The following is a 24,385-nucleotide window of genomic DNA, read 5'->3' as shown; positions in this document are numbered from 1 at the left end:
AGAAACAAACACAAGACAGACCCCAAGGCATCCAGGCTGGGGCAGTCCCAGAGGGATACCGAAGCACAACTGGAGGTATTTAAGGACACTCCAAAATCAAGTAAGAAGGTCCTATCCCACTCAAGAATTGGTTAAGCAGCAGTTGAACAGGGCATTTAAAGAAAAGAGAAAAAACAAGGAAAAAAAAACAAAAAAAATTTTGCACAATATCCAACAAGGCTGCTCTGCTAAATGAGGGTTCACCCACATTTTGTTTTGCACGCAAGCTGCTGCTCTGCAGAGTGCTTCAGGCGGCTAGCCTTGCCCTGCCAGCATCCTGAGCTTCAGGGCATAGAAAGGTCAGTCCAGCCCACCCCCCGCCCCACCTCCCCCCACAATGTGAATCAGCGTTAAGTTTTGCAGCCGAACTGTGCAACCAAGTTTTGGATCCTTAAGTTCTTGCAGTTTTAAAGAATCTAGTTTGGTGATTTTTACCACTCTGCCCATGCCCTGCTTCAAGAGGTCTGCCTTTTAATAACGGGGGCAAAACGAGAAGTATCTTTATATGTATAGGGATGCAACGCTTACTACAAGTAAGAATATGTATGACGTAATTATGGACAAGTTCTCCAAAATGGCTTCACAAATTTCTATTCTGTTTTGTGGTTTTTTTTTTTTCCTCTATTTTTATTGAAACTTTGTACAGAAGTTTTAAACATTTCCATACAATACTTTTAGACAGGACAAAATGCCATGGTAAAGGAATGTAAACTGCAAGAAACACAGTCTGAAGTATCCAAGTACTCTCTAATAAGAGTTTTAGTTTGAAGACTAATGCAGTAGGCAAAATAATATGCATACAGTATACAAAGAACAGTATACACAGGGCCAGCAATGCTAACTATGAAAATTTTGCATCAAATTTACTTCAAAGATTTATAGCAATATGATAATTCTATACACTAGACCAAAATTAATTTATCATACATCGTTTCTATGACAAAAAGCTTGTCATTATGGACAGTAGCAACTTACAATATAATTAAGCTGTATTAATCTCATTAACACTTCTAAATCTATATTCCTACTACAATAATTTTTTTTCAGTATATTGTCTTATAAGATCTTAACAGACCTTTAAATAACACTTTACCAAAAGAGACCTGGACCCATTATAGTGATCTTATCTACATGCCCATTTGGCTTATTTCAAAAAAACAAGGGACAAGGAAAAAGGCAGGTTTCAAATGCTATATGATATCATTTGGTTTTGGTCTGAAATGTATTTTAGTTGAATAGTTAAAAAAAACAAAAAGGCAGTTCATTAACTGGTATTTTATATAAAATTTGCAGAAAAATACAACAGCAACAAAAAAACAAAAATACTTCACAGATATCTAAAAAAACATTATATCAGAGATACAAGGTAAAGCAGCATCACTTTGACACTGTGCTTTAAAAATAAGAAGATGAATGAAGAGACTGCTCTAGTGATATTAGAAAATTTGCTTTCTTCTTGAAGAAGACTACTAACATTTTGCACAGCAACTATTTTTATAACCACCTCATTTAAAAACGTGTATTCATAGACACAGAGAATTGTCATATCATTACCATTTTTGCTCAAAGTGTCTGACTTTACACAGTGAAACTGATAATGCTAAGTGTCACCAGATGTCACTATACCATGAATTCAATATTAGAACAGAAGTGAAGCAAATGCCTTTAAACCAACACCATAAAAGAAATAATCGAAAGTGTTTTGTAAACAAAACAAACCACTTTGCAAAACAAGAGAGTTCAGAGATCTCACAGTGAAATCAGAAATCCTAATTATATATGTTTACATTCTAGGACTACTCTTTACCTTAGGCCAATTAAAGCACATTAAACCATTTAATTATATACAAACATTTTCTTAAAAAAAATTTAAGACATTGCACACAAGTCTGCTTTTTAACATCACATAACAAGGTTAGTTTTTATTTTCAAAACAATTACATTTAAGGGCACAGAACATACAGAATACCAAATTAACAGATGAATATTTTTGCTTCGCTATACATGCTAAATCCAAAGATTTCCTCAAGAAAGCTAGAGCTTAGCAACTCTAACTTCTTCCATGTATCCTGTTCTCTGAAAGGGAGCATCTCCCAACACCTCCTTTATCTTAGGATTTAAAAAAATATATATATAAAAAAAATAAAGCTGTACGTTTTAAAGTTGTACGCATCTTCTGCTTTAAGTGTTTGCGCAGAGATCCTTTGATGGCTCTGCCCGCTTCACTGCAACCTTGTGGGAAATCCTTTTCACGACTCAGTTACAGTACTCTCATGACTTGCATCAGAAGTCTCATGCTGGCCCTTCTGGGATTAGGGTGGAAAGGGGAACACAGAAGTGGAGAAGTAGAAAATACACAAGCGGTATATTGAAGGCCATTTTAATTTCTTACAATCTCTCACCGTTTTCTTTCAGGTATTAGTAAAAGCTAACAGAAGAAATAACAAAAACAACAAAAACACCCCCAAACTTTGGCAGAGAATAGCATCAAATCATTCATTTAAAAAAAAAAAAAAATTAAATAAGAATAGTCTCCCAGAAAGTACTATTAAGCTCTCAAGAAGCCCCTTCCTTTTTTATTTTTATTTTCTTTTTTAAATAAAAGGCTTTTAACAAATTTCTGGGAGAAAATTCAAATATCTTAACAGAAAAATAAGTTAAGGAAAACAACAACAAAAAAAGGTGTCATTCCAAAATAAGTTTTTCAAGACTGTCATTCTAAGCTCAAGGCAATAAATAAACCAATCGCTGCGAGACAGAAGCACGTGTCCTCCCGCATCTACCCCTGCATGACTAGCCAGTCCCGAGGAGGAGGCCAGGCATTAAAATTTATGGAACCAATTCTCCATTATGGGAGACACTTTTATAGTTTTACCAGACCAAAAAGTTGGTGTTTAAACCAAAACATATTAACCTGGGTTAATACCTCTTCCACGTAGATCACGATCAGAAAATTAGCAAAGGCATGTTTACACTACAGAAAACCCTCAAGCAACTTCTTATACTAAGGTCCATAACACAGGGAAAGGTACTTGTCACCAATAGACAGTTTGCTTGAAGCCTTATGATTTTTCTTTTTCCTAATAAAGACCTTTTTTTAAGTGGTTATATGCAGCAAAGAACATCGGCAAGTTCTATGACTCTAAGACATGAAAACAGAATACGACTGAAGAGGCCGGCATTAGGCAGAGAGTAGCACAGAAACATTTTTAAACAACTTAAAGAGAAAAAACACTGGAGAAATAATTTGCTTAAAGGCTTCTTCACAATAACCAGTCTAAAGATGAGGGGGATGCAAAGTATTACTTTATTAAGATCCTGACTGACTGCCAATTACCACTGCGATTAATGCGGCAACTCGTTACTTTAGCAAAAGTGAGAACAGATTAACTGGGAGATGGAGTATCTCAGATTCAACAGTCAAAGGCTGCACCATACATTTCTGAAGGATTATGGCTCCCTACCACAGCCAAAGGATAATTTCCCCATGGATCTGACTGTAGTTATACTGCACAGGATACAGGCATCCTGTGTATTAACTCTTTAAACAGCATTCTCTTTAAATAGCAAATTACTTGGCGGGGGAAGAGAGGAGGAAAAACAAGCTGGGAAAAGCCATTATAAGCAAACCACACTTCAGGTGGCAACAAAAGCCATGCCTTCAGCTTCGTAACCATGTAAGGCACCCTGGGAAAAAAGCAAGCACAGATGAAGCAACGGCAGCCAAGCAAAAGGGTCCCTGAGCTAACCTGGTTTCACAGGTTAGGTGGCAATGCATTTGTTAATACTGAGAGCAAAGAGGACCGGTCTGGAAAATCCAAGTACTGGTCACTGATAGAAAGACATGCCAAGGTACTAAGGGACAGTGCCTGGTACGAGTCTCTCTTTCCCTGTGCCAAATTAGGCATATTAGCCATATCTCAGCCTTTTCAAGAAGATATTGTTGGACTGAGACTCATCTTTACCCTCCACAGGTTATTTTTCATCCCACTATGATCAAATTTTGCCCTAGATTACTTTACCCTGCATAGAATCAATTAACTGTTTTACATCTTTCTTATAGTACTGACCTTCCCAACTCAGCCCACTAATGAATTAACTTGAGATGTCATTAAGATATTTCACATACTACAATTTTTCCATTAAAAAGGATTTGAAATATTTTTCTGAATGAAGCCAGCCACACAAACCATAAGAACATGTGTCTTGTCACACTGGTATTAACACCAAGACTCAGGTATGGTAACTCTCCTCTTCTATACATACTGCAACACTGCTCCTACACTTATTACTGTTTTTCCAGTTAGAGTAATCTACTTTCCAGCAGCAACAACTAAACAAAGTGGAGAAAGGTGGGACATCTTGGCCTCTGTTTAAAGTCTCGGAATTAACAGGATTCAATTGATTTAAAAACAAAAACAAAACAAACCAACAAAAACAGAAGTTCAGAATTTTATCTGAAAATATGTATTGTACATCATACTATTAAAAGCTATTTGGACAGCCTGCAGCTTACGGCACCACTATACTAGAAAGCAAACTTTCTCCAGCAGCTAATGGCAGGATTAACCCAAATTTCACCTCTACAGAACTATTTCACTCATAGGTATTGGTTCTCCTTTGTATTATTAAATTACACTGTGCCAAGGAAACATTTCTGGACCCTTGAATCGATGCTGTTGAACTGTCAGCATGGTCCCTTAGACCATTTTTGGCCCAGCCAGTTTGTGCTCTCCCAACCAATTCCCTAGATGAGCTCGGGAGCAAAGACAACAGGAGGAATTATTTTCATGGGAAGCCTGGATATGACCTCTCTGTCCTGGAAGGTAAGGGAGTTTAATACTATGAGTGCAGCCACACACTGTCAGCTAGCGTCTGCACCCGAAAACAGGCCCTGACTTGGTTTAGCGTAAGGGCGAGAGCACCCAGGATGGCAACACGTTCTCCTGCTTTACCAAGGGGGAAGTGGACCGAGCTTTGCAACCTTTCGGTCTGCTGAGCTCCACTGACTTGCTGCGCACACACATCCTCCACACCTGGAAACTGTTCATCCCTGCCTCCGGCATCCATCCTTCAGGGGAAAAGAACCTCAGCATCTCGAGACCTACTGATCATCTGTGACCGCCTGGGAAAAGTTTCACTTTTTTTGAAGAATCGTTAAGGGCAGACCTCAATTGCCGACACAGATTACGACTGCATGCGCTCCTTATCTCCTGGCACAGAATCCCTCAGGAGTCATTCCTTAAAAAAGGAAGGTTTGACAGGGTGAAAGGGGAAGTGGGAGAAGAGGCAAAAGGACTCTGGAAAATAACGACCACTTCCACCTCTTTCCCCCTCTTCCCCTTCCTCTTGTCTTCCCACTTGTTTTTTTCCCCTTACAGACTCAGTATGCAGCAGTGTTAGGGCTGCAGAGTTTTTCCTTCTAGACGTACACAGCAGAGGAAGAGAGTTATTTTTCAGTGTGCTTCCCAAACTGAAGACATGCAAAGTCTCACACTTCTCTTTTTCCCATGTGGTAGAACCTATGTACAGATTTTTAGAGAAAAAGAGGCTAACCCTAATGATGTCCTAACGGTTTGGGGACTGAGAGCTGAATATATACTCTTCTATTTCAATATACTACAAAACCCAAATAAAGAGTATTTCTTTTTCTCCTCTTCCCCCTCTCCTCCATTGCCAGTTTGTCATCTCCAGGTTGTTTGTTTTGTTTTGTTTTTTTTCTTTTTTTAAATACAGCAACTTTTCAGCAACAGAATTTACAGTGAATAAAATCAAAAGACAAAAATTTTCTTACAGAGAAGAAAAGACAGAAAGCTACTAACAGTTATCATGTTTTAAGTGCTACAAAATGAGACAAAATATCATCCTGTTGTTGCCATAAGAGAAATGAGAAACTGAAAAAAAAACCTAGAAGCAGTGAGCAAAATTAAAAAGTGCTAAGTTGGCCAAGGTAAAATAGCTATGTTACAAAGAACAACTACACAACAACGTGCATCGCAGCCTTACTTTTAAAAATTTTTCGACAGAGCTTTAATCATTTAGATTTTACACATCAGTAAATGATTACTTGTTATCTGCACCCGAATGCTGACTGAGCTCTGTAACTGCCTGACTTTGAACACAGCCACCTGCCTCCTGCCTTTGGTATATTTATACATGTATACATGGAAAAACAAAAGATTAGTGCTGCAAATGCAAAAAAAAAAAACACAAAACAAAACACACAAAAGGAAAAAGGGGGAAAAAAAAAGACAACACATGACACGTTCTGCCTTCAGCAGAGATAGGACAACATGTCTCAAATGGTTTCTAAATAGGCTAAAGTTGAGTTGATCTTACAATTATAGCGTAAACAATGCCTGGGTTGCAGTTATGTTATTTGAACAGGAAAAAAAAAAAACAAAACAAAAAACCCCCAACAAACAAAATCTCCAGAGACCTGTATCAACTTCTGTATGTTTAGCCATACCCTTAAAAGTTCACTATTCACTCACAGAGAGAAATAGACAAACATGAATATTCCAAGTGAACAGACACAGACCAGTCCAGTATTTAGTAATAGTTTAACTTTTGGAGTCTCTTCCAACATTTGTAAACAAACAGTCTCTTCCTCGATCTCCCGAACAGCTCTCTTGTTCATGTTTTTACTTTTAAAGCCACAGAACCAATCTATGAATTTCAAATGTCTCTCTCTATCATCAGTCTCTTCCTCGTGCTTTTTCTCCCCCATCAAAGCCGCTTGTCCATTTGAATAACAATCAACTGGTGTCTCAACTTCAGAGTGACTCACAGAAATCACCGGGTTGCTGTCATCTCTGCAAGTAACCAGAAGATTGATATCCTCCGGCTTAATATTCTTAATATTTTCTTCCGATTTGCCGTTTGGAATGATATGGTTAGCGTTTTCATTGCACTTGAGGATGCTCTTTTCTTGCACTTTGTACAGCTCCCCCTTTGCGGCATTCTCTTTTACATTCCTGTTCTTCACGGCCCAGAAAGTGGTCGTCCGAACCTGCTCCTTCGTAGGCGGAGGCGTGAGGAGGCTTACTACAAAGGTCACAATCCCAGTGATCCAGAACAGAGCTGTTGCAACATACATGTAATGGATGTTTTTGATAAAGCTTGGCCTAGTATCCGGCTGGTTACACTCCGGCGCACGATAAATAAATGCCAGTATCAACCGTATCGCTCCAAGAACAAACCCGGCCATTCCACCATAGAAAGCCCCCTGCTCATTGCAACGCTTCCAAAAGATACCCATAAGAAACAGAGCAGCCACCGGTGGGGTCAAATAGTCCGCTACCTCTTGAATATAAAGGTACATCTGACCACCTTGCATTTCTACAATTATTGGGACCCAGGCAATGCTTATAACTACCATGAATGCAACAAAGACTCTTCCTACAATCATCAGTTCTCTAGACGTCGCGCTCTTCCGAATGAGTTTGTAGACGTCAAGTGTGAATATGGTGCTGGCACTGTTGAATATCGAGTCCAAGTCACTCATCAGTGCAGCGATCATCACAGCCATCATCAGTCCCCGCAGACCAACCGGCACAAGTTTCATCACCAAACGTGGGTAGGCAATGTTAGAGCATCCAGCTCTGCTCCCGCAGACTTGAAAACAGTGTTCCGGATTAATGCAGGCGATATCATCTGCAAACAGTATTCGTGAAATCATCCCTGGGACAACTATAATAAACATCGGCAGCAACTTTAAGAAGCCTGCCATCAGAGTGGATCCTTTGGCATGAGCAATATTTTTTGCAGCTAAAACTCGCTGAACTATGACTTGATCAGCACACCAGTACCAGACAGAAGCTGGGGTCTGTCCCAACAGAAATCCAGGCCAGGGAATATCTTCATCTGTTGGCTCGCGCAACATTTTAAGAGCATCGGGCTTTGGGTCCACATTGCAGGAATTGGTATTGGAAATATTGTAGGTTAACAAGATAGACGTAATATTTGGTGACGCTAACATGTACCTTCTTTTAACTTCTTCAAACCCACCAACCTCCGTAATACTTATGATCATAAGCGTGAGGGCACCAATAATCATAAGCAGGGCTTGAAGGGTGTCTGTGTAGATGACAGCCACAAGACCTCCAGTCACAGTCAACAGTGCAGTCATTCCAATAAGGAGGATAACTGACAAATAGAGGTTCCAACCTAGCGATTCTTGAATAAAAAGTGCCCCTGAATACAAGTCAACTGAGAGTTTGGTGAAGATATAAAGAATTAGAGACAATGCTGCAAAATATATTTGAATTCTATGCCCTCCAAAACGCTTGGACAAGTATTCAGGCATGGTGTATACTCCCGACCGGATGTAGACTGGGACGAAGACCCATCCTAAAAGCTGCAAAAGCATTAAGGCGTTGAATTCCCATGCACCTACTGCAAATCCACTCGCCGCTCCAGATCCTGCGAGCCCAATGAAATGTTCACTTCCAATATTGCTCACAAATAAAGATGCACCAATAGCTACCCAGGTCATAGAACGCCCTGCCAAAAAGTAGCCACTTACGGTGCTCCGATTGTATTTCCACATGGCAAAAAAACCTATGCACATTACAAGCACGAAGTACAGTGCCACAATGGCAATGTCTGCTGTTTCCAAAGAAGCCCTCATTTTTGTAAACAAAATGACTTCGCACAGCTGACGTCCACTTCTCGCCCCCCAGCAAACGTCTTTTAAGCAACACGTGAACCAGTTAACATATATCAACACTGTGGATCAAATTCTTTGTCCCTTGGTTTGCTGTCCTGATGCTGGTGGTTATGGTACATTTACTTTCTCCGCTTCTCAAATGGAAATTTGGAACTTAGCACGCACTTTTAATCCACATTCCACAAGAGCATCAGCCTTAACTCAGTTGATGTAGGAGAAATTCTTAGTTGCAGCTAAGTTTAGTGAGGCCTACTGTACCAACCCTGCAAGGCAGCAAAGACAAAAGACAAAGATTGAATTAGAGAAGAATTTCATGAAGTAATGAGAAAAAATTTGAAGTCTAGTAAAACAATGACTGAACACCACAGATTTTTCCCCCTTATATTTCCTGCTTTATTTATGCAATCCATAATACACATAATTAAATATTTGTGGAACTAAGTAGTAATGCCTTTTACAAGTCAACTTTAATGTTTACAAGTACCTTAAGGGACGCAGCAATTCTGGAGTATCAAATGACCCAAATTCCCCAGAACAAGGCAAGGAACAGAAATACATTTTATTTTTCTTTAGAGTCTCGCAGGTCTACTTCTCAAGCCACTAAACAGGCCTTCCTCTTTCAAGCAATCTGCTGGGGGGGGGGGGGGGGGGGGGGGGGGGCAGGGGACAAACAAAAAAAAACCTCTAAGGAGCATTAACCTGCCTAGTCATTTCCTGTATTGCGCTAGCACTGCACCCCACAAATCTTGATAGATCCTGGCATCACATGCATGCACTTGAGACACCAGCTGGCTGCTAGAGCTAAAAATCAAAGTGAAATCACAACGCTGTCAAAAAACAACATAAATTTAAGATCAGCTGGAGAATCAAGGTTATTCCGCAGGTTTTAGACGAGTTGTCTGGGGTACAGATGATCACAGGGTTACATTCTACCCTGAAAGCTCTTCATACATATCCCATGTAATCTAAGTGAAGAAAAAGTCCCACTCAAGCAAGTGACAAAAGCAAAACTACACCTGACATCCGGCTTTATGGTATTTGTCTGCCATGTGCCATACCCACACCCGCATGGTTTCAGGATTTTTTGGGAGCACCCTAGGCACAGGAGGGAGAACTGCATGGATTTTGGTAGCAGTCACAGTTGCTAGGATGACAGGAAGTGCTGTTCCCAGCACCATCATTTGCTTCCCAGCACCATCATTTGCATCCCAGCATGAAGAGGACCACTAACATCAGAGGTAGAAGGTTTTGAGGCAAAGCATACCCTGCCGCTCTATTCCTAAACCCCCAATCACACCCAATGCTACCAAAGCATGTCAGGAAACAGGCACTCATTTAGGCAAGCAGGATTGAAGTGCTCAAAGTGGAGGGAAGGGGATAATAAAAAGATTTGCTGGCAGACAACTAGACAGGTGGGAAAGGAAGGGGCACCGAAGAGCTGCACACTGGCTCCTACCTCTGCCGTAGAAGTAGGATGTTCCTATCTCCTATTTATGCCTTGGAAGGTATCATTTACCTATATCAACCCAAAACCATTTAATGTGTTTAGAGAGTGCGGGACATAAAATTCTTCTACTTCCTACACGGAATGGGCACAGCAAGGGAAGAGAAGACCAAAGCAAAGAACCAGTTTAGTCCAAAGATCAGAACACAAATCTTTAGTATTCAAGATTATTACAGAAGAGTAAGGAACAGGGTCTGACTCCCTTCCTCCTTCCCACCCATTGGTAAAGGTAATACAGGCACAAAAAAAAAAAAAAAGAAAAAAAAAATCACTGGATCTTTTTTCTGAGCATGAGGTCTACCAGTCTTAGAAGTCTTACAAGCATCAGCTTCAGGAATTCTCCCTTCCACTTCATTTGCAGAAGTGCTTTGGCACTACGCTGAAGCTCACATTTCCCTATTAATTCATCTATGATTAATACAAACACCCAGATAACATATTCTAGTATTTGGGCGGTTTCCTGTTTAGCATCCCTGTAGCATATTCATTTTGTTTAAAAAAGAGTAAATAAAAACATTACAAATTCTCAGATAAACCATAATAAAAACTATAATTAAGGCTGAAAATGCACACACTTCCCCCCCCCGCTTTACTTTGTGTATTACTGAAGGCAGCAACAGTGCCGATATAAGAATGTGTACTTCTCATTAAGGCAGATGTGTTTTAAAAATAGCTTACAGCAAACCACAACTTCAGCCTTAAGGAGAAATTCACAATCATGTTATTCGTACAAGCTGGCTGTTTTTCAAGAGTAGTTCAGAATCAAAAAAGATAATAAGGGTTCCCCACCACCACCACAAACCCACATGAGAATACAGATATTCATTCTACTGGAGTTATAGCCAATAATGAGAGACTACGGAGACATGGCACAAAATGAGCTGATTCCAGTAGTGTGCTAAATTTATCATGCTCATAAGCCTCAAACCACAGATGTATTTTAAATTCTTCCATAGAAGAATTCACATTTATCCCCACCCGCAAATGTAGCAGAAGTTAATGGTCTATTAGTTTAATCCAACACAAAATTATAAACACTTCAGATCATATAACACCATCAGATACAAGTGTAATGTACTATTCTTAGTTTTAAGCGCTTTTGAGTAAGACTTTACTAGTGTTGCGTCTTTTACTACAATCAGCTAAATTTTCAAATGCAACTCCATTATAATGTTTATATCCAAACCATAAATATTTTAAGGAAAGGGGGAGAAGAGATTTTACCCAGGCACAGTGGAAAGAAAAACTACTATACAGAAAACTAGAATAATGGGCAAGCTAAAGAAATAACAATAACCAATATTTTCCGTCTTCTATTGTGCTGAAAAATGTTAGACTTGAACTTTAGTTCACTTCCCACCATCTTCCCTGTAGGTTAATCAATGACCTTGCAAAACTATACCATACAGTAATATGCATAGATCACAAAAATATTTGTTAAAACTACATCTATTTGATACAAGAGGTATCCAGCTCATAGTGTGACTATTACAGGCATGTTAAATCTCTCTGAAAAGTGTGTAAGTAGAAGATGCAGCTGTCCTTGAATAAATTGTGACATTTCTCAATTAGGATACTTGCTAAACTACAATGCACTCATTCTAACCAAAATAAACAACACGTGAAGTTTCTTGAGCATTTTCCACTGGAAGGTACAGCCAGACCATGCATGTGAAATAAGCAGTCTAGAGAGACCTGAACCATCACCTTTGTAAATCAACATCTGAATTTTGCAGGGTTCAGCTTGCTTGAGCAGGAACGTGGAAAGTTTTCAGTAGCCGCTACACGTTTGCTGCACTGTCACTAAATTACTGTACTAAAGTAGCTTCTTGTACCAGTTTCTTATTAGACCTAATTCTAAAATAACCCTGGAACTTTTTTTCATTACGAAAATGAGACTCGTCCCTCTGAACTTTCAGCAAGTTATGACCTCAAGTCTTAAGAAGGACTTTTGAGATGCCCCATGCGAGTTTAATCTCAAGTTATTAGAACAGCGTACATTGTGGCACTGACAGAAAAAAAGACAGAAAGACAGCGCTGCTGCCAAGGACTGTGATTTTTTTGTTTCCCTAAGGCTATTTTCTGGCTGGATCATATCAAAGACACAAAACAATGTGCTTCCCTCTTGTCTGAAGATAGAGGGCTACAGCTTTGGTGAAACAATGCATATGTCTCTCCAACAGGCAGCCTGTTCTTTGAGGAAAAAAAAAGTCTCAAGCAATTCCCTGAAGAGATATTAGATAATGTGAAGCAGATTTAGGGTGGGATTTTTAGGAGAAATTTGTATGATTGTTTTAAAGGAAAACTTTCTCCACAGTGCTTTTCTAATAAGACGGGTCTTTAAATATGCCAGAATCAAACTGCTCCAGCCCTAAAGCAACTATTTGTTTTCTCTTCAGTCTATTTCTCTTCTCAGCAGATGGGAAGTTTCTCAGTTGACTTCCCTTTTCTCTTACAGTTGAAGAGTCAGTCCCAATGGCCTACGCTTTAAGGGTTAATTTGAGGATGCAGATGCCCACATATCCACATATCACACAGGTGTCCTCTGCTATCATTTGTTGGCAAATTAAGTACATACTTAACTTTGTTCATAGACTTCGAAGAAGTTTTGAGGTTCTTCTTTAGAAACAATGTTTTTCTTCTCTACCTTCTTCAAGCAGGGGTATTGACTCATACTGGTAGCATCTTACCTACTGAACAACTCACTTGCATGGAAGAAATGTACCCAGGTTGTCAGGCTCAACACCTACATGGAAAATATTAACAATCTCTCTCCCAAAAAAAAAAAAGAATAAAAGTCTCATGCCTTGAGCAGGCCTGCACAACATTCAACCCCTCGAGTGTGCTGTCTGGCCTGCTCACACTGCAGGCTACCTGCTATGGACACGCAAGTGAGTTCCTACCTGTCCACTGCTCCACAGTAAACACAAGGTTGTCTGAAGTAGCCTATCTCTCAGAAAAAACAAAAGGGGAAAAAGCTTCGTTCCATTTATTGCAGCACTCTAGAACAAAAAAAAAGCAGCACAAATGTTCTTTATGGAATAACTGATACACATCAACTTATACTTATGTAGTACACGCCCTTCAGAAAGCAGGGGCTACCCTTGTCAGGTGCTCAACAGAGCCCTAAGCATCCAAGATCGGAGTTTCAGGACTCTCCCTTGTAAACCAGGAGCTGGGGCAGAGAAGCCGGGCAGGAATCCCACCTGAGACAAACAGGGTATGTCATAGGAAGCAGGAAAGCTCGGAGGCAGAAACTGACCTGTAGCATCTAATAAATAACTTAAGGTCTGGACTGGCATTCCCAGCAGCTCAACAAGGTGGAGTAGAAGAGCACCACATTTACATGTTACCTGAACCAGCACCAACCTGACTAACCTCTTTGCCACACATGCTCTGCTGCCCCAAAGTGGTACTGCATCAACACTTCTGCTGGCCTTGGAGAACACAGGTGCTGCAGAGGCAACTCTATAAATCATCACTCCATAAAAGACCAATTTGAGGTGCAAGGTTCAAGTCGATCACTCAAAGGAGTTGTTATGAACACATAATGCACTTTTTTTTTGTCTGGAGTTTCAGGAATCGCTCCAGTTCTGGTCTTCATTTTACTGCAGCATCAGAAAAAGAAGCTTGCTCCACAATACATTCTTCCCGATTCTTTTCTAAAGGACTGCTGAAGGAGACATGAGAGAAGTAAGTAACCTCACAGCATGCAGTTCAGCAGAAGAAACAGAGAACTACACTGCATTTGCCAGTCAGAAATGTAATGCTACTGTGGACTACCACAGAAGCAGTAACCAGAGTACTGCAGGGCCAACTGAATCTGAAGGGCACTGTTTCTGACAGTGGTAGAGCAGTAGATCAATTTAGTTGTTGTTTTTAACCATTCTTCCCTCCCATCCCAAGTGTATACACCTATTTAGGTCTTCCACCAAGCCACAAATTAAGTGGGGGGGGAGAAGGGCAGAAGAAAGAGGATGCAGCTTTATTGCAGTGCTCATTCAGTACTCCGTAAACACAACAGAAGCTACAGTACTGTTGAATTGCAAAGCAAGAGGAAGATGGCTTATTTTCTGAAACCTACATCACTAGCAGTGCCTCAGCAAGCCACTTCATGCCACTGCCTGTGGCATTCACATTTGGATGGTTTCTTTCCCCATGAGTCAGTCCGCAGCACTCTGTCAGGAATAGTGGATTTATTTGCTTCCACTGTTCTTCCAAAAATTCCAAACACCTAAAGGGGAAGGGGGGGTTAAGCTGGGGACAGAAGAAAGGAGACAGAACATGCCTTTTTAATTGTTAAAAGAAAGAGATACCAGAAAGACAGACTATCTTCTCCATGCCTACCTAGACATCCTGTAGTCATCTTAGTCGGGTCTTAAGAAAGACTATCCATCAGCTTAAGTTTAAGTTAAACTGACCATTAGTTTAAAGAATATACATAGGTAAGTACTTCCTTTTCCCCTTGTCAGCCCAAAGAATTGGCTTATGTTTACATGAGTGACAGATGTTATCTGGGTTCTCCAAAGAGAGCAGAAAGTACAGCTGCTGCTCAGCACCCCTGAGGAACTGGGCCACTCTTCCCTGGCAAACAAGCAGAATCATTTATGCCTCTGCCATAACTCAGGCAGATGACTGTCAGAGGCTCAGATGCCCAAAGGCAGGTTGTCACTATAAGCAGCTCCATCCCTCAGCAAGGAAACCACGCTTTTCTTTGCAACTGCAGACAGATGACGTTCTTCCTTTTACACAAGAACCGGAAGCAGAAGAGGAAAGAGGGTACTGAGAAGGCACATGGTCAACAGTGGGGCAAACAAGGAAAGCAAGGCATTTTAATGGATGTGACAGGGGGTGTCTCCTCCAGGAAATGGCAAAAAATACAAGATTCTGGCATCATGCAGCATCAGGCAGAATTTTCCCTGCCAGGTAAGTGTGTCAAGACATCAGCTGACATACTAAGTTGGAAGTTGCAGCAGGACACTGAGCCCAAAGACTCAAACTCCTTCTTGTGGCAACCTAAAGTTCAGAAGCATAAACATTTTCACTGCCACTGGCAAGTACCATTTACCTAAATTAGTTTGATGAAGTACTTGGTCACTAAGAGCAACAGCAAGAGAATGGGTAAAACAACATAAACTTGCAAGTATTTGATTTCTGTAGAGGATTTGGGACCACATAATCAGGTTTTCTGGATGTAGAAGACAAACGTTATCACCCTATAAGAAGCACGCCATCAGAAAGTGTTGTAAAATCTCTACTACTACTGAAGGTGACCGTTTTCTTTAGCTGCAAGGTACAAAGATCTGATCTAGTTGGTGGTTATCACATTCAGTAGTAACTGATGTAACTGGCATACTCAGCCTAGAAAAATGTGCTGGTCCACCCCATTTGAAAAGGATTTTGACTAGGAGAGTATAGACTTCAGAAGTTACTTGGGGAATGAGAAAGGAGTTATGGAAGTGTCAGTCACCATGCAACTGGGCAAAACACTAGGAAGAAATTCTTCCTAGAATTTCTAGGGAGAATAAAAAAATAAAACCAGACTCATTAAGCTTATTTAGGACTTCCCCAAGTTTCCATCACATTTATGGCTGCCCACAATCTTTCCAAGAACATAAAGCATCACAAGTTGTAATGAAAGGCAAGACACAAGTTTCAGGGGCGTACATAATCCTAGAATTTAAGTTTGAGGCCCTCCAAGCTGCCTAGTCTGCTGGGTGCTCTTGCAAGATTTCTGATCCTTCCTGAAGATTTTAAGACACCAAAACAAGGCTTAAATAAAGTTATCTTAGTTATAAAACAACTAGTGCTATTCTACGTCAAGCTTTGTAATCACCTATATTAAAAGCTATCGAAAATTGATTTATTTTTCTAATAGTCCCAAACACCTCAACTCCACTGAACACATTCCCCTCCTGTATCCATGCTCTGCCACGTACCTTTGTTTTCAATTATCATTCCTCAGATATTTGCATAACTGAAGCACAAGGACTGGCTTGCAAGTGGACAAACCAGGATTAAAAAAAGATGTGAGAAATAGCAGAACAATAGTTCCTATGTAGTTCCTCACAATCATATTTCTAGGGTTCATGACCCTTGCTTTACACCATCTGCTTCTTTCCCTCTCCTCACCAGGGGTGATGCATTTTCTTTAGTATCTCATTTCCAGCACCAGTATTTGCACTAGTGCTCCCCCAGTACAGGTCCTTCACTTACACAGATCTTGCCTTTCTTTCCTTATTTTTACTTCCCATCTTTCCTGTTCTTCTTCTACATAACTAGTTATATTTTGCCTATCTGTCCTCCCTTTTATTTTTCCCTCCTTTCAGCTTCTTATCAGCTCTTCTACAGAATGCACACCAGAGGTATTCCTGCTGGTCCACTGGGCAGGTGGTTTTGAAGGGAACAACCTGGTGCCCCGTGGTTCCTGCTGCCCTCGGATAAGCAGCACAGAGGCCGGTACATGCAGCTCTATCAAGCAACTGCTTCCACATAAGCAACTCTTACATTGCCACAAACTAGCAGAGGAGGTCTGGGCAGCTGCGGCTCAAAAGAATTAGCAGCCTGCTGTGGCTGGAGTCTGACAAAAAGCAAGTTACTTGATCAATAATCAACAACCACCGAAGTAATTTTTGGGTGGAAATCGCCAGCATTATGGCTCTGGAACAAGGGAATTGGAGAAATCATCTCCTGAAAGGATATGTAAAGAAAGCAAAAACGTCCACCACTACAAAATATGGTATGTACGATGTATTAGAGGAAAGCAAACATATACACACATTCATACTTGAATTAATTTAACAGCTTATTCTAAGTGATATAATGGACATCTTTAAAAGAGTCAGTGGGGTTTTTAGAACAATGGAGAGCAATAATGCTATTTTATCACAACGGGTTCTCCTTCCTTCTTTTTCAACAGTTAAAGGATAGACAATCTGCTCTCATGCTGAAGTTTACAAGCATCTCACTGTTCATACACCTGATGCATCCACACGTATACATACACACGGTGAACAAACGAGGAGAGATACACAGCCAAGAGAGAAGAGCACATTGCTAAGTAGGTAACGGGGGCAAAGAGAAAAGTCGTATCTTAAAGGTTAAGTCACCATTCCTGCCCACTGAAGAGGGGCTAGCCAAATCCCACTGAAGTCTGCCAGTTCCAGTGTGGACACAGGGGCCTGCCCACAGTCCTGCCTCAGCACTTAGACTTGCAGCTCTACAGCTTAGGGAACAAGAGTGGCAGAGCTAACCAGGGCATGCCATTACATACACTCACTCAAGCACATCACTCAATACACTGCAGAAGCCTGCATAAACCAACAGGCTTTCAAGTCCTTTATTCTTGCCATCAACTTAGTACTCACTTTGGACAACTTTGCCAAATTCACCTAGCTAACAACTATCTGCTATAAAAACACTTAAAACTATTTTGTAGAAGAGAATAATCCTCTACCTCCCCCCATACCCAAGCCAGACACATATGCCACACTTAGCAGAAACTTAGAAGAGGAACACTCTCAAGTTTTAAGATTGAAAAGTGGCAAATGTCAGCCAAGAGGGTATAATTCTCAAATGCTGTCTGTATCACACACTTCAAAATCCAGTTATTCTTATGGAAATGCTTAAGGCAGAAAACAAAAAGCTGACTCCTACAGGAGAGGCAACACTAGATCTTGTGGTTTTCCAATCTTGTTTTTAGTTCCAACTCTTTGGTCTTCTTTCCAGCACCACCCTCGACACAAGGGTCCTTCCCTGCTAGACATAATACTGTGAAGAAGAGCCTGTTTTAGCCTACTAAAAAAGTCAAAGGAAATAGAGGAAAACTTTTGTGTAATTTTAACCTGCTAAGTAGGGGAGAGAGGCGGGGAAGATGTACAATTCAACTGTAAGAACAGGTAGGTTCACCAGAAAGGAAAGAAAAAACCAGTATCTGCCTGCTTTCTGCCCTCTTCATTCTCCCCCACTTCTTCCTAGCAACTAAGATATCAAAAGCCCAATTGCTGCAGCTGCCTACACAGCAATTAAGTGTAATAGTCAAGATATCAAGCAACACTACTGCCCATTACTTTGGCTTTCCTAACGTAGCTAATGATCTCCACAGCAGGTAGGGAATTCTTGAAACATGGCAACACACTCCAAAGGCAACAAACAGATGCTGAACACAAGTTAAGTTGTGTGAACATGCCAGTCAAACTGAGCACCCAGATTCACTGTAATATTACAGAGGTGGGTGGATGGGTCCCCTAGTCTGGATATTTGCTGAAACAAGGTAATTAGGTTTTAGACTACGACACATACTATGTATTTGTCCTTTGTTACAGGTGAAGTGGGGGAGAAAAGTACCCTGCTAGTAAAATATTGACATGCTTCCTCATTTTTAGTGAAATACTCTAATATAAAGTATTTTCAAACTGTCCATTCACTTCGGTTCCAGTTACAAAGTTGTTTTGTTGAAGACGGGTGTCCCAGCTCGCAAGAGTCGAGCAGCAGCAAGAACAGCATGGGAATACCGCCACCTTCTCTCTCTGTCCTAGGTTCCCCAGGCTGCCAATTTTCCTTGGAGGGTGTCTCGCATTGCCGCCCTGTGGTCAGTCTGCAAAACAGCATCAGAGCAATAGGAAGCCATTTCCAGCTCTTCCTTCCCTTCCCTCCCCCCCCCACTTCCTTCCCCGGTCTCTCAAGGGAGTTTCGGCAGGACGAGAAGGGTAGGAAGAGGAAGCCTCCCTGAAGAGCTCTCCTTTCTCCAGCAAGCGAGAACTCCTGATAATTCACCAGCAGGTCACTACCTTTTCCTGCTGAAGGTCCTGCTCTACCATAATCCCTCCACTAGTAGCTGAAGATGACTCTCCTGGGAGAAAGTTAGAAATAATTAGAAATCCATCTTTTGCTATGAATAGTAAAGTTTAGAGCATGAACAGCTGTGTCTTCATTTTGTGCCTCTACCTTCACCGCAGCTGTAGTCTTTGACTCGAGCTCTTGAGGGTAGGTTCTTTACCTACATCTGTACACTACTGATAACAAGTCTGCCATCAAACTCCCCAAGCTCGCTGTACTATTTGTTATTTGCATGTTGGAGTGTAGAAAGCCACACACGTGGGCAAAATTCATTACTTCCACCCTAAGTTCCAGCCACTTCACTGGCCTCGTACCTTTTTTTTTCCCCAAAGCATCTCCTCCATATACTCACACACAGAGTAACACAATGCAAGTCCCTCACTGCAGCTACTCTTCAAATACAGTGATGCCACAGAGAAGTAATTTTTTATTTCTTTATTTTTGGGGTGCTTTTAGGGTTTTTTATTATTGTTTTCCTAAGAGTCACTGACTGGGGTCTCTGCTGATCAAGGACTCTGTCCACAGGCAATTTACAAATAAGGTATTTCTAGTACAAGTCAATTACCTGATCATACGCTACCTACAAAACAGGACAGAGAATGGCTGCTCAGCTTTGACTTCAGAATAAAGTCATGAGCTTTTGTGAAAAGTACATGCCGACAACTGGTGACAAAGTTTGAAAGTAAAAGTTTTCCCCCTCGCCCTCCCCCCTCCCCAAGCTCTTGGGTGTTGCATTTTAAGACACAAAAGGAAAGCTGAAGAGGCTCTGAGGAAGTCTGCCAAGAAGCAAGGGGACATGGGAGCATCAGGCAGGACTGAGGGGTCATGCTCGCCCAGTAACCACGTCAGGCTAGCTGGGTAGGCAGGGGACCAGCTGCACAACAGAAGCCACATGCAAGAAAAGAATGAGGAGGGATCCCCGACTTGAACACAAGCAGTGCTAGGGAGCAACAGAGTTTAAAGCAACAAAAATTAATTTGAGGGATTTATCCTGCCTAGATCTATGAAAATGCCAAGGTAACTATTAAAAACAATTGTGGGTGGGGGAAACCCCACAGAATCACATAGTTTTCCTCTGAAGAGAGCCATGAAAGTCTACCAAACTGTATCTTTTGAGGTTTGCGCTCAAGCTGCCAGGGAGTTAACGACAGCCCTAAAGCACAAGAAAGCCAGGCGGCAGGGGCTTACTTTTTTTGCAAAGCAGGGGAGTTGTCAGATGAGGAGGGATGCCACAGACACCATGAGAAGAGTCAGTACTTGCCCAAGCCTCAGAATAAAGCAGGCACTGGAGCACACAGCCACCGCACAGAGGGACTGACAGGGCAGGACAGTGAACACCTGCCCAGGGTAGCTTCATCAGGAAGCACTAGTGTTAAGAAGCAATGTAATTTATTCAGGACTGTATATGATCTCTCCAACTTCTACAGGAAGGAGTTATGTAGTCACTCCGTAATTTCAGACTGTTTTATTAGCCCCATATTCAGGTCTCCATGTTTTGACTAAGTTAGCATTAGTCGAGATTATGCACTGCTACGGGGGTCATCAGAGCAATCCCCTTGCCAGCAGCATATAACAGTACATACTCAGTAGCATACAACCACTACAGAAATTTTTTTCAAGCGTTCTCGTTACTCAAGAAAGGCAGCAGTAGCAAGATACTGGAACACAAAAAAGCACCTAAATCTGGTGTACTGTCAACAGCAACAAAAAAACAGCATCTAGAGATAGACTCTCTAAATTTTAGAATTACAGCAAGGGTAGGTTAAAAACAGCAGTACACCTGAACCAAAACTTCAGTGTTTTAACATAATCACAGAGCTAAAAAACACTTTAAGATACATCTATCAGGAAAGAATACACTAGAGTGTCAAACTTCAAAGAGGAAAAGGTTGCAGATGTTAAATCGTGAGTGCATCAATGCTCATTAGAAGCATCTTACAGCTAAAAGCTTATCCCTGCATCTCTGCTCAGATCTTAGGAACCAAAGATCCTTTCCACCAGTCAGCATTCCATGGCATCCTTTCAGAGTAGTCAGTTTATTCACGTCTCAGTATTATGTCAGATTTGCTACACTTTCTGTCCTGCTCTGCATTTATATTGTCTGCATGGCATAATGCATTTCCCACATTAACAGCATGTATACAAAAAGCATCTCGACACCTTACCTGTGGTTTATACACTGATGGTGAGGGAGAAGAAAAAAAAAAACAAAAAACAAACCACCACAAAAAAAACACACCACATGTTGACAACCCAAGTCAAGTCCAAAAGCAGCGTGTTTTGTCAGAGCGAATGCTGCTCCGTGAGGTGGTGCAGCAATGTCACCAGATTTTTTCCCTGTTGCTGTATTTCTCCACTAGAGGACTCACCTGAGAAGTCTACTACAGCTTCTGCAGTTAAGCCAAGTTAAAAAAAAAAAAAAGCCAAGCCTGACATGTGCATGGTACATGTAAAATGAATGGAAATGTACTAGTATATGTAGCACATGTAATACATGAAGACATGCTCCTGTAACTACAAAAGAAACACAGCAACGCTATTTAGCTTCCTTCTATTCTACGACAAATATAGGTGTTCATTAAAATGAAGGTTAAATGTGAGAGCAGGCATGTCCACGCTGGGTCAGATCAGAAGGGTTACAGCCTAGCAGAAGTGCTGCTACATTCCAACACCAGCACTGCATATTAAGCTGGAAAGTAGCAGATAAACAAAGGCTATAGAAGGTACTAGAGAAGGGCCAGTATCAGCTATTATTTTCCAAATAAAGGGTCCCATCTACACAGAGATGTTTCTATTTTAATTCTTATTTTTACACACAAGTACGCACACCCCCCGCACTGATTCAGCTCTTGTAAAATAGAAAGAGCATCATATAACCTCACTTGCTTACACCACGGCTTATCATCACGCCGCCAAAAACAGCGGCAACGGCTAGCAACCCTTCCCGTGGGCGATACGGCGAGCCGTATCAGCAGAGCTCAACTGGTGTTAGCAACGGCAGAAAAAAAAAAATTCTTGAGACTTCCCTGGTACAGAGGGGGGCTGGAGGGGCAGGGAGCTGGCACCCCGCGAGGGCAAGCTTGCCGGAGCGAGTCCTTGCTTTCCCACACCAAGGCTCACCGCCAGGCCTCCCAGAAGCGAGGGGACCTAGCGTGGGGCTGTTGCGACCTAGCAAGGTACCCAGCGAAGCCATCGCAGGTGCTGGGGGGGGGGGGGGGGGGGCGGGGTGAAGCACACGGCAATGGAAAGCGCTGGTGCTGCAGAGGAGGAGGGGGATGTGCTAGCACCAATGTATAGGGGCAAGGAAAGGGCTAAGTTCACTTGCACCAGGCAAGGGGCGGGGGGAATAACAGAGGAGAAATGCATCTATTTCGCTAAGTGTGGGATCTGCTTACCTGCGGACCAAAGGGGACGGGGGAGAGCAGAGGACTGCGGCTCTAGGGGAGCAACTAAGCAAACTCTCCAAAGGAGCAGAGGAGAAAGAAAAAAAGAGGAAGGGGGGAAAGGGCAGAGAAAGACACACACGAGCCTGAAGCACGCTGCGCGACTCCGCTTCAGAGCGCGGAGGCGAGGGCGGGGAGGGCAGGGCTCGCTCCGGGAGAAGGGGCCGGCCGGGCCGCCCCCCGCCCCGCCGGGCGCCCGGGGCGTGCGACTGCGGCGGCAAGGCCGGCACGCGGCGGCGGTGAGAGGAGGCAAGGAGGGGACGGCAGGGGCTGGGGGTCTGTCAGGTCCCACCTGGCTCCCTCCCTCCCGTCTCCCCTCCCTCACTCACCCTCTGCATGGCTTTCAGGATCAAAGCCAGTTCATAGCGGGGCATCTTAGAGCTGGCTGTGGCGGGAGGAGCGGGGATGCGGCAGGGCAGAGGGTGGTGGGGAGGAGGGGGCGGCGGCGATGCCGGAGAGGGGGGGACCGGAGGAGAAAGGCGCGTCCCCGGCGGCAGGCGGTGCTGGCGGCGGCTCCTGCCCGCGCGGCTCCCAGGCTGCACAGACACCGGGGCGGGCGGGCGGGCGGCGCGGCTTAAAGGGCGCCGGCAGCTGCGCAGGCTCCGCCGCACCGCCCCCTGCCCGCGCCAAGCGCCGCCTCCGCCGCACACACGCCCGCCCGCCGGGGGGCCGCCGCGGCCCGCCAGCCCGCCCGCGGGCTGCCCCACCGCCCCGGTCCGGGGGTAGGGGGGGCGGGAGGGGGATACCCGCCGCCGGCGAGCGGGCCCGAGCCGGGCGGGCCGAGCCGCGGCGCGGGCGCCGCCTCCCCCCTGCGGCGGCTGAGGGCCTGCGCCCGCCTTCCTCCTTCCCGCCGCGGCGGCGGCTGTGGCTGCTGCAGGGAGTGGAAATTTCCACTGTGTCCGCCCCCTCGCTCCCCCCCTCCGCGCGCACACACACACCCGAGACCGCACATGGTGGGGGGGGAGGACAGTGCCGGCGGCGCCGGGGGCCCCTGCGCCTGGCTCCCAGCTGCCGGCGCCCACGGCCGCGGGCCTGCGGCCGGCGGCCCCACGCACCTGGGTGGGCTGGCACCGGCAGCGAGCGGCACGGCGAGGCAGAAGCGCCCCTGTGCCGGAGGGCAGGGCGAAGGTGCCGTTGTGGGCTGGGGCCGCACGTGTGGGGCAGCCCCAGCTCTTCCAGAACCTTCCGCGTCCCAGTGCCTCAGGGCGCCTCAGCGCCTGTTGCCCGCTGACAGAAGTGCAGGTGGATGCGACCCACCCACAGCGGGCTGAGCGTAGGGATACGAGGGGCAGCGGGGTCGGGGTAAAACTGCGTGGCTGGAAGACGGCTGGCCTTGATGCCTGGGTGCTCCCGGCAAGGGAGCTTCTGGGCAAACATTTCCTCGGCACGCACCCTTGGCATTGTACTCACAGGCAGCCGTCAAGGTCAGTGACAGATACCCTCTGTCAGCAGCACATCCGACACTGGCGTTCAGCCGTGGCTGTGCCGGAAGCCTACAACCACCTGCATCCACCATAGAGGGGCTTTTGGAGAGCCTGGTGGTACGTCAGGCTTGTTTGGACAGTATTTCTTTCCTCCACAGCAGAGTCGTGTTCCTCCAGGGGTACCCCTGTCCCTCACACTGACCCGTACCCCAGAGCGCCCGGCACATGGGCGGGTTTTAAAGAGAGCAAGCTCACGCTGAGTTTCTGCCCAAGGTTTTGAAGCCCTCATCACTTGGCCCTCTGCTCTCAGAAGAGAGGGAGGCAGGGGATGAGAGAGCAGAGCCACTATGCCGTGGCCCAAGGGGAAGCAGGGAAGAAGGCAGATCTCAAGATTAAAAACCTTTAATGAAATATCTATCCATGAAACACCAGCCCCACCCCATCAAGAGAGGCCTCAGCAGCTCAC

The 24,385-nt window shown here is 43.7% G+C and overlaps 2 protein-coding genes across 3 annotated transcripts in view; both read right to left on the bottom strand.

Moving 5' to 3' along the window:
• Nucleotides 1-23,126, bottom strand: part of MRPS6 (mitochondrial ribosomal protein S6) — a 45,681-nt gene extending 22,555 nt beyond the window's left edge. The window contains exons 1-2 of the mRNA XM_075172126.1: nt 22,825-23,126; nt 13,118-13,216 (exon numbers count right to left, since the gene is read on the bottom strand). Of these exons, the coding sequence (XP_075028227.1) occupies nt 13,118-13,216; nt 22,825-22,869 (144 nt within the window). The 5' untranslated portion in view covers nt 22,870-23,126. The remainder of the gene's footprint in view (nt 1-13,117; nt 13,217-22,824) is intronic.
• SLC5A3 (solute carrier family 5 member 3) lies at nt 1,933-23,017 on the bottom strand. 2 transcript variants are annotated; one of them, XM_075172106.1, is made up of 3 exons: nt 14,299-18,109; nt 13,593-13,887; nt 1,933-8,973 (listed from the first exon to the last, which is right to left on the bottom strand). In XM_075172106.1, exon 3 carries the CDS (start codon nt 8,669-8,671, stop codon nt 6,530-6,532), a length of 2,142 nt encoding a protein of 713 aa, XP_075028207.1. In that variant the 5' UTR covers nt 8,672-8,973; nt 13,593-13,887; nt 14,299-18,109; the 3' UTR covers nt 1,933-6,529. The 2 variants fall into 2 exon arrangements, with proteins under 2 accessions (XP_075028207.1, XP_075028214.1); XM_075172113.1 differs by lacking the exons at nt 13,593-13,887; nt 14,299-18,109 and adding an exon at nt 22,825-23,017.
• Nucleotides 23,127-24,385: the final 1,259 nt, after the last annotated feature.

Source organism: Calonectris borealis, chromosome 1, assembly GCF_964195595.1.
Source record: "Calonectris borealis chromosome 1, bCalBor7.hap1.2, whole genome shotgun sequence".
NCBI classification, from domain to species: domain Eukaryota; kingdom Metazoa; phylum Chordata; class Aves; order Procellariiformes; family Procellariidae; genus Calonectris; species Calonectris borealis.
This window is presented reverse-complemented; position numbering and strand designations above follow the sequence as displayed.

Coding starts and splice junctions, on each gene's coding strand:
- SLC5A3 (XM_075172113.1), bottom strand. CDS start 8,671: ATGAGGGCTTCTTTGGAAACAGCAGACATTGCCATTGTGGCACTGTAC.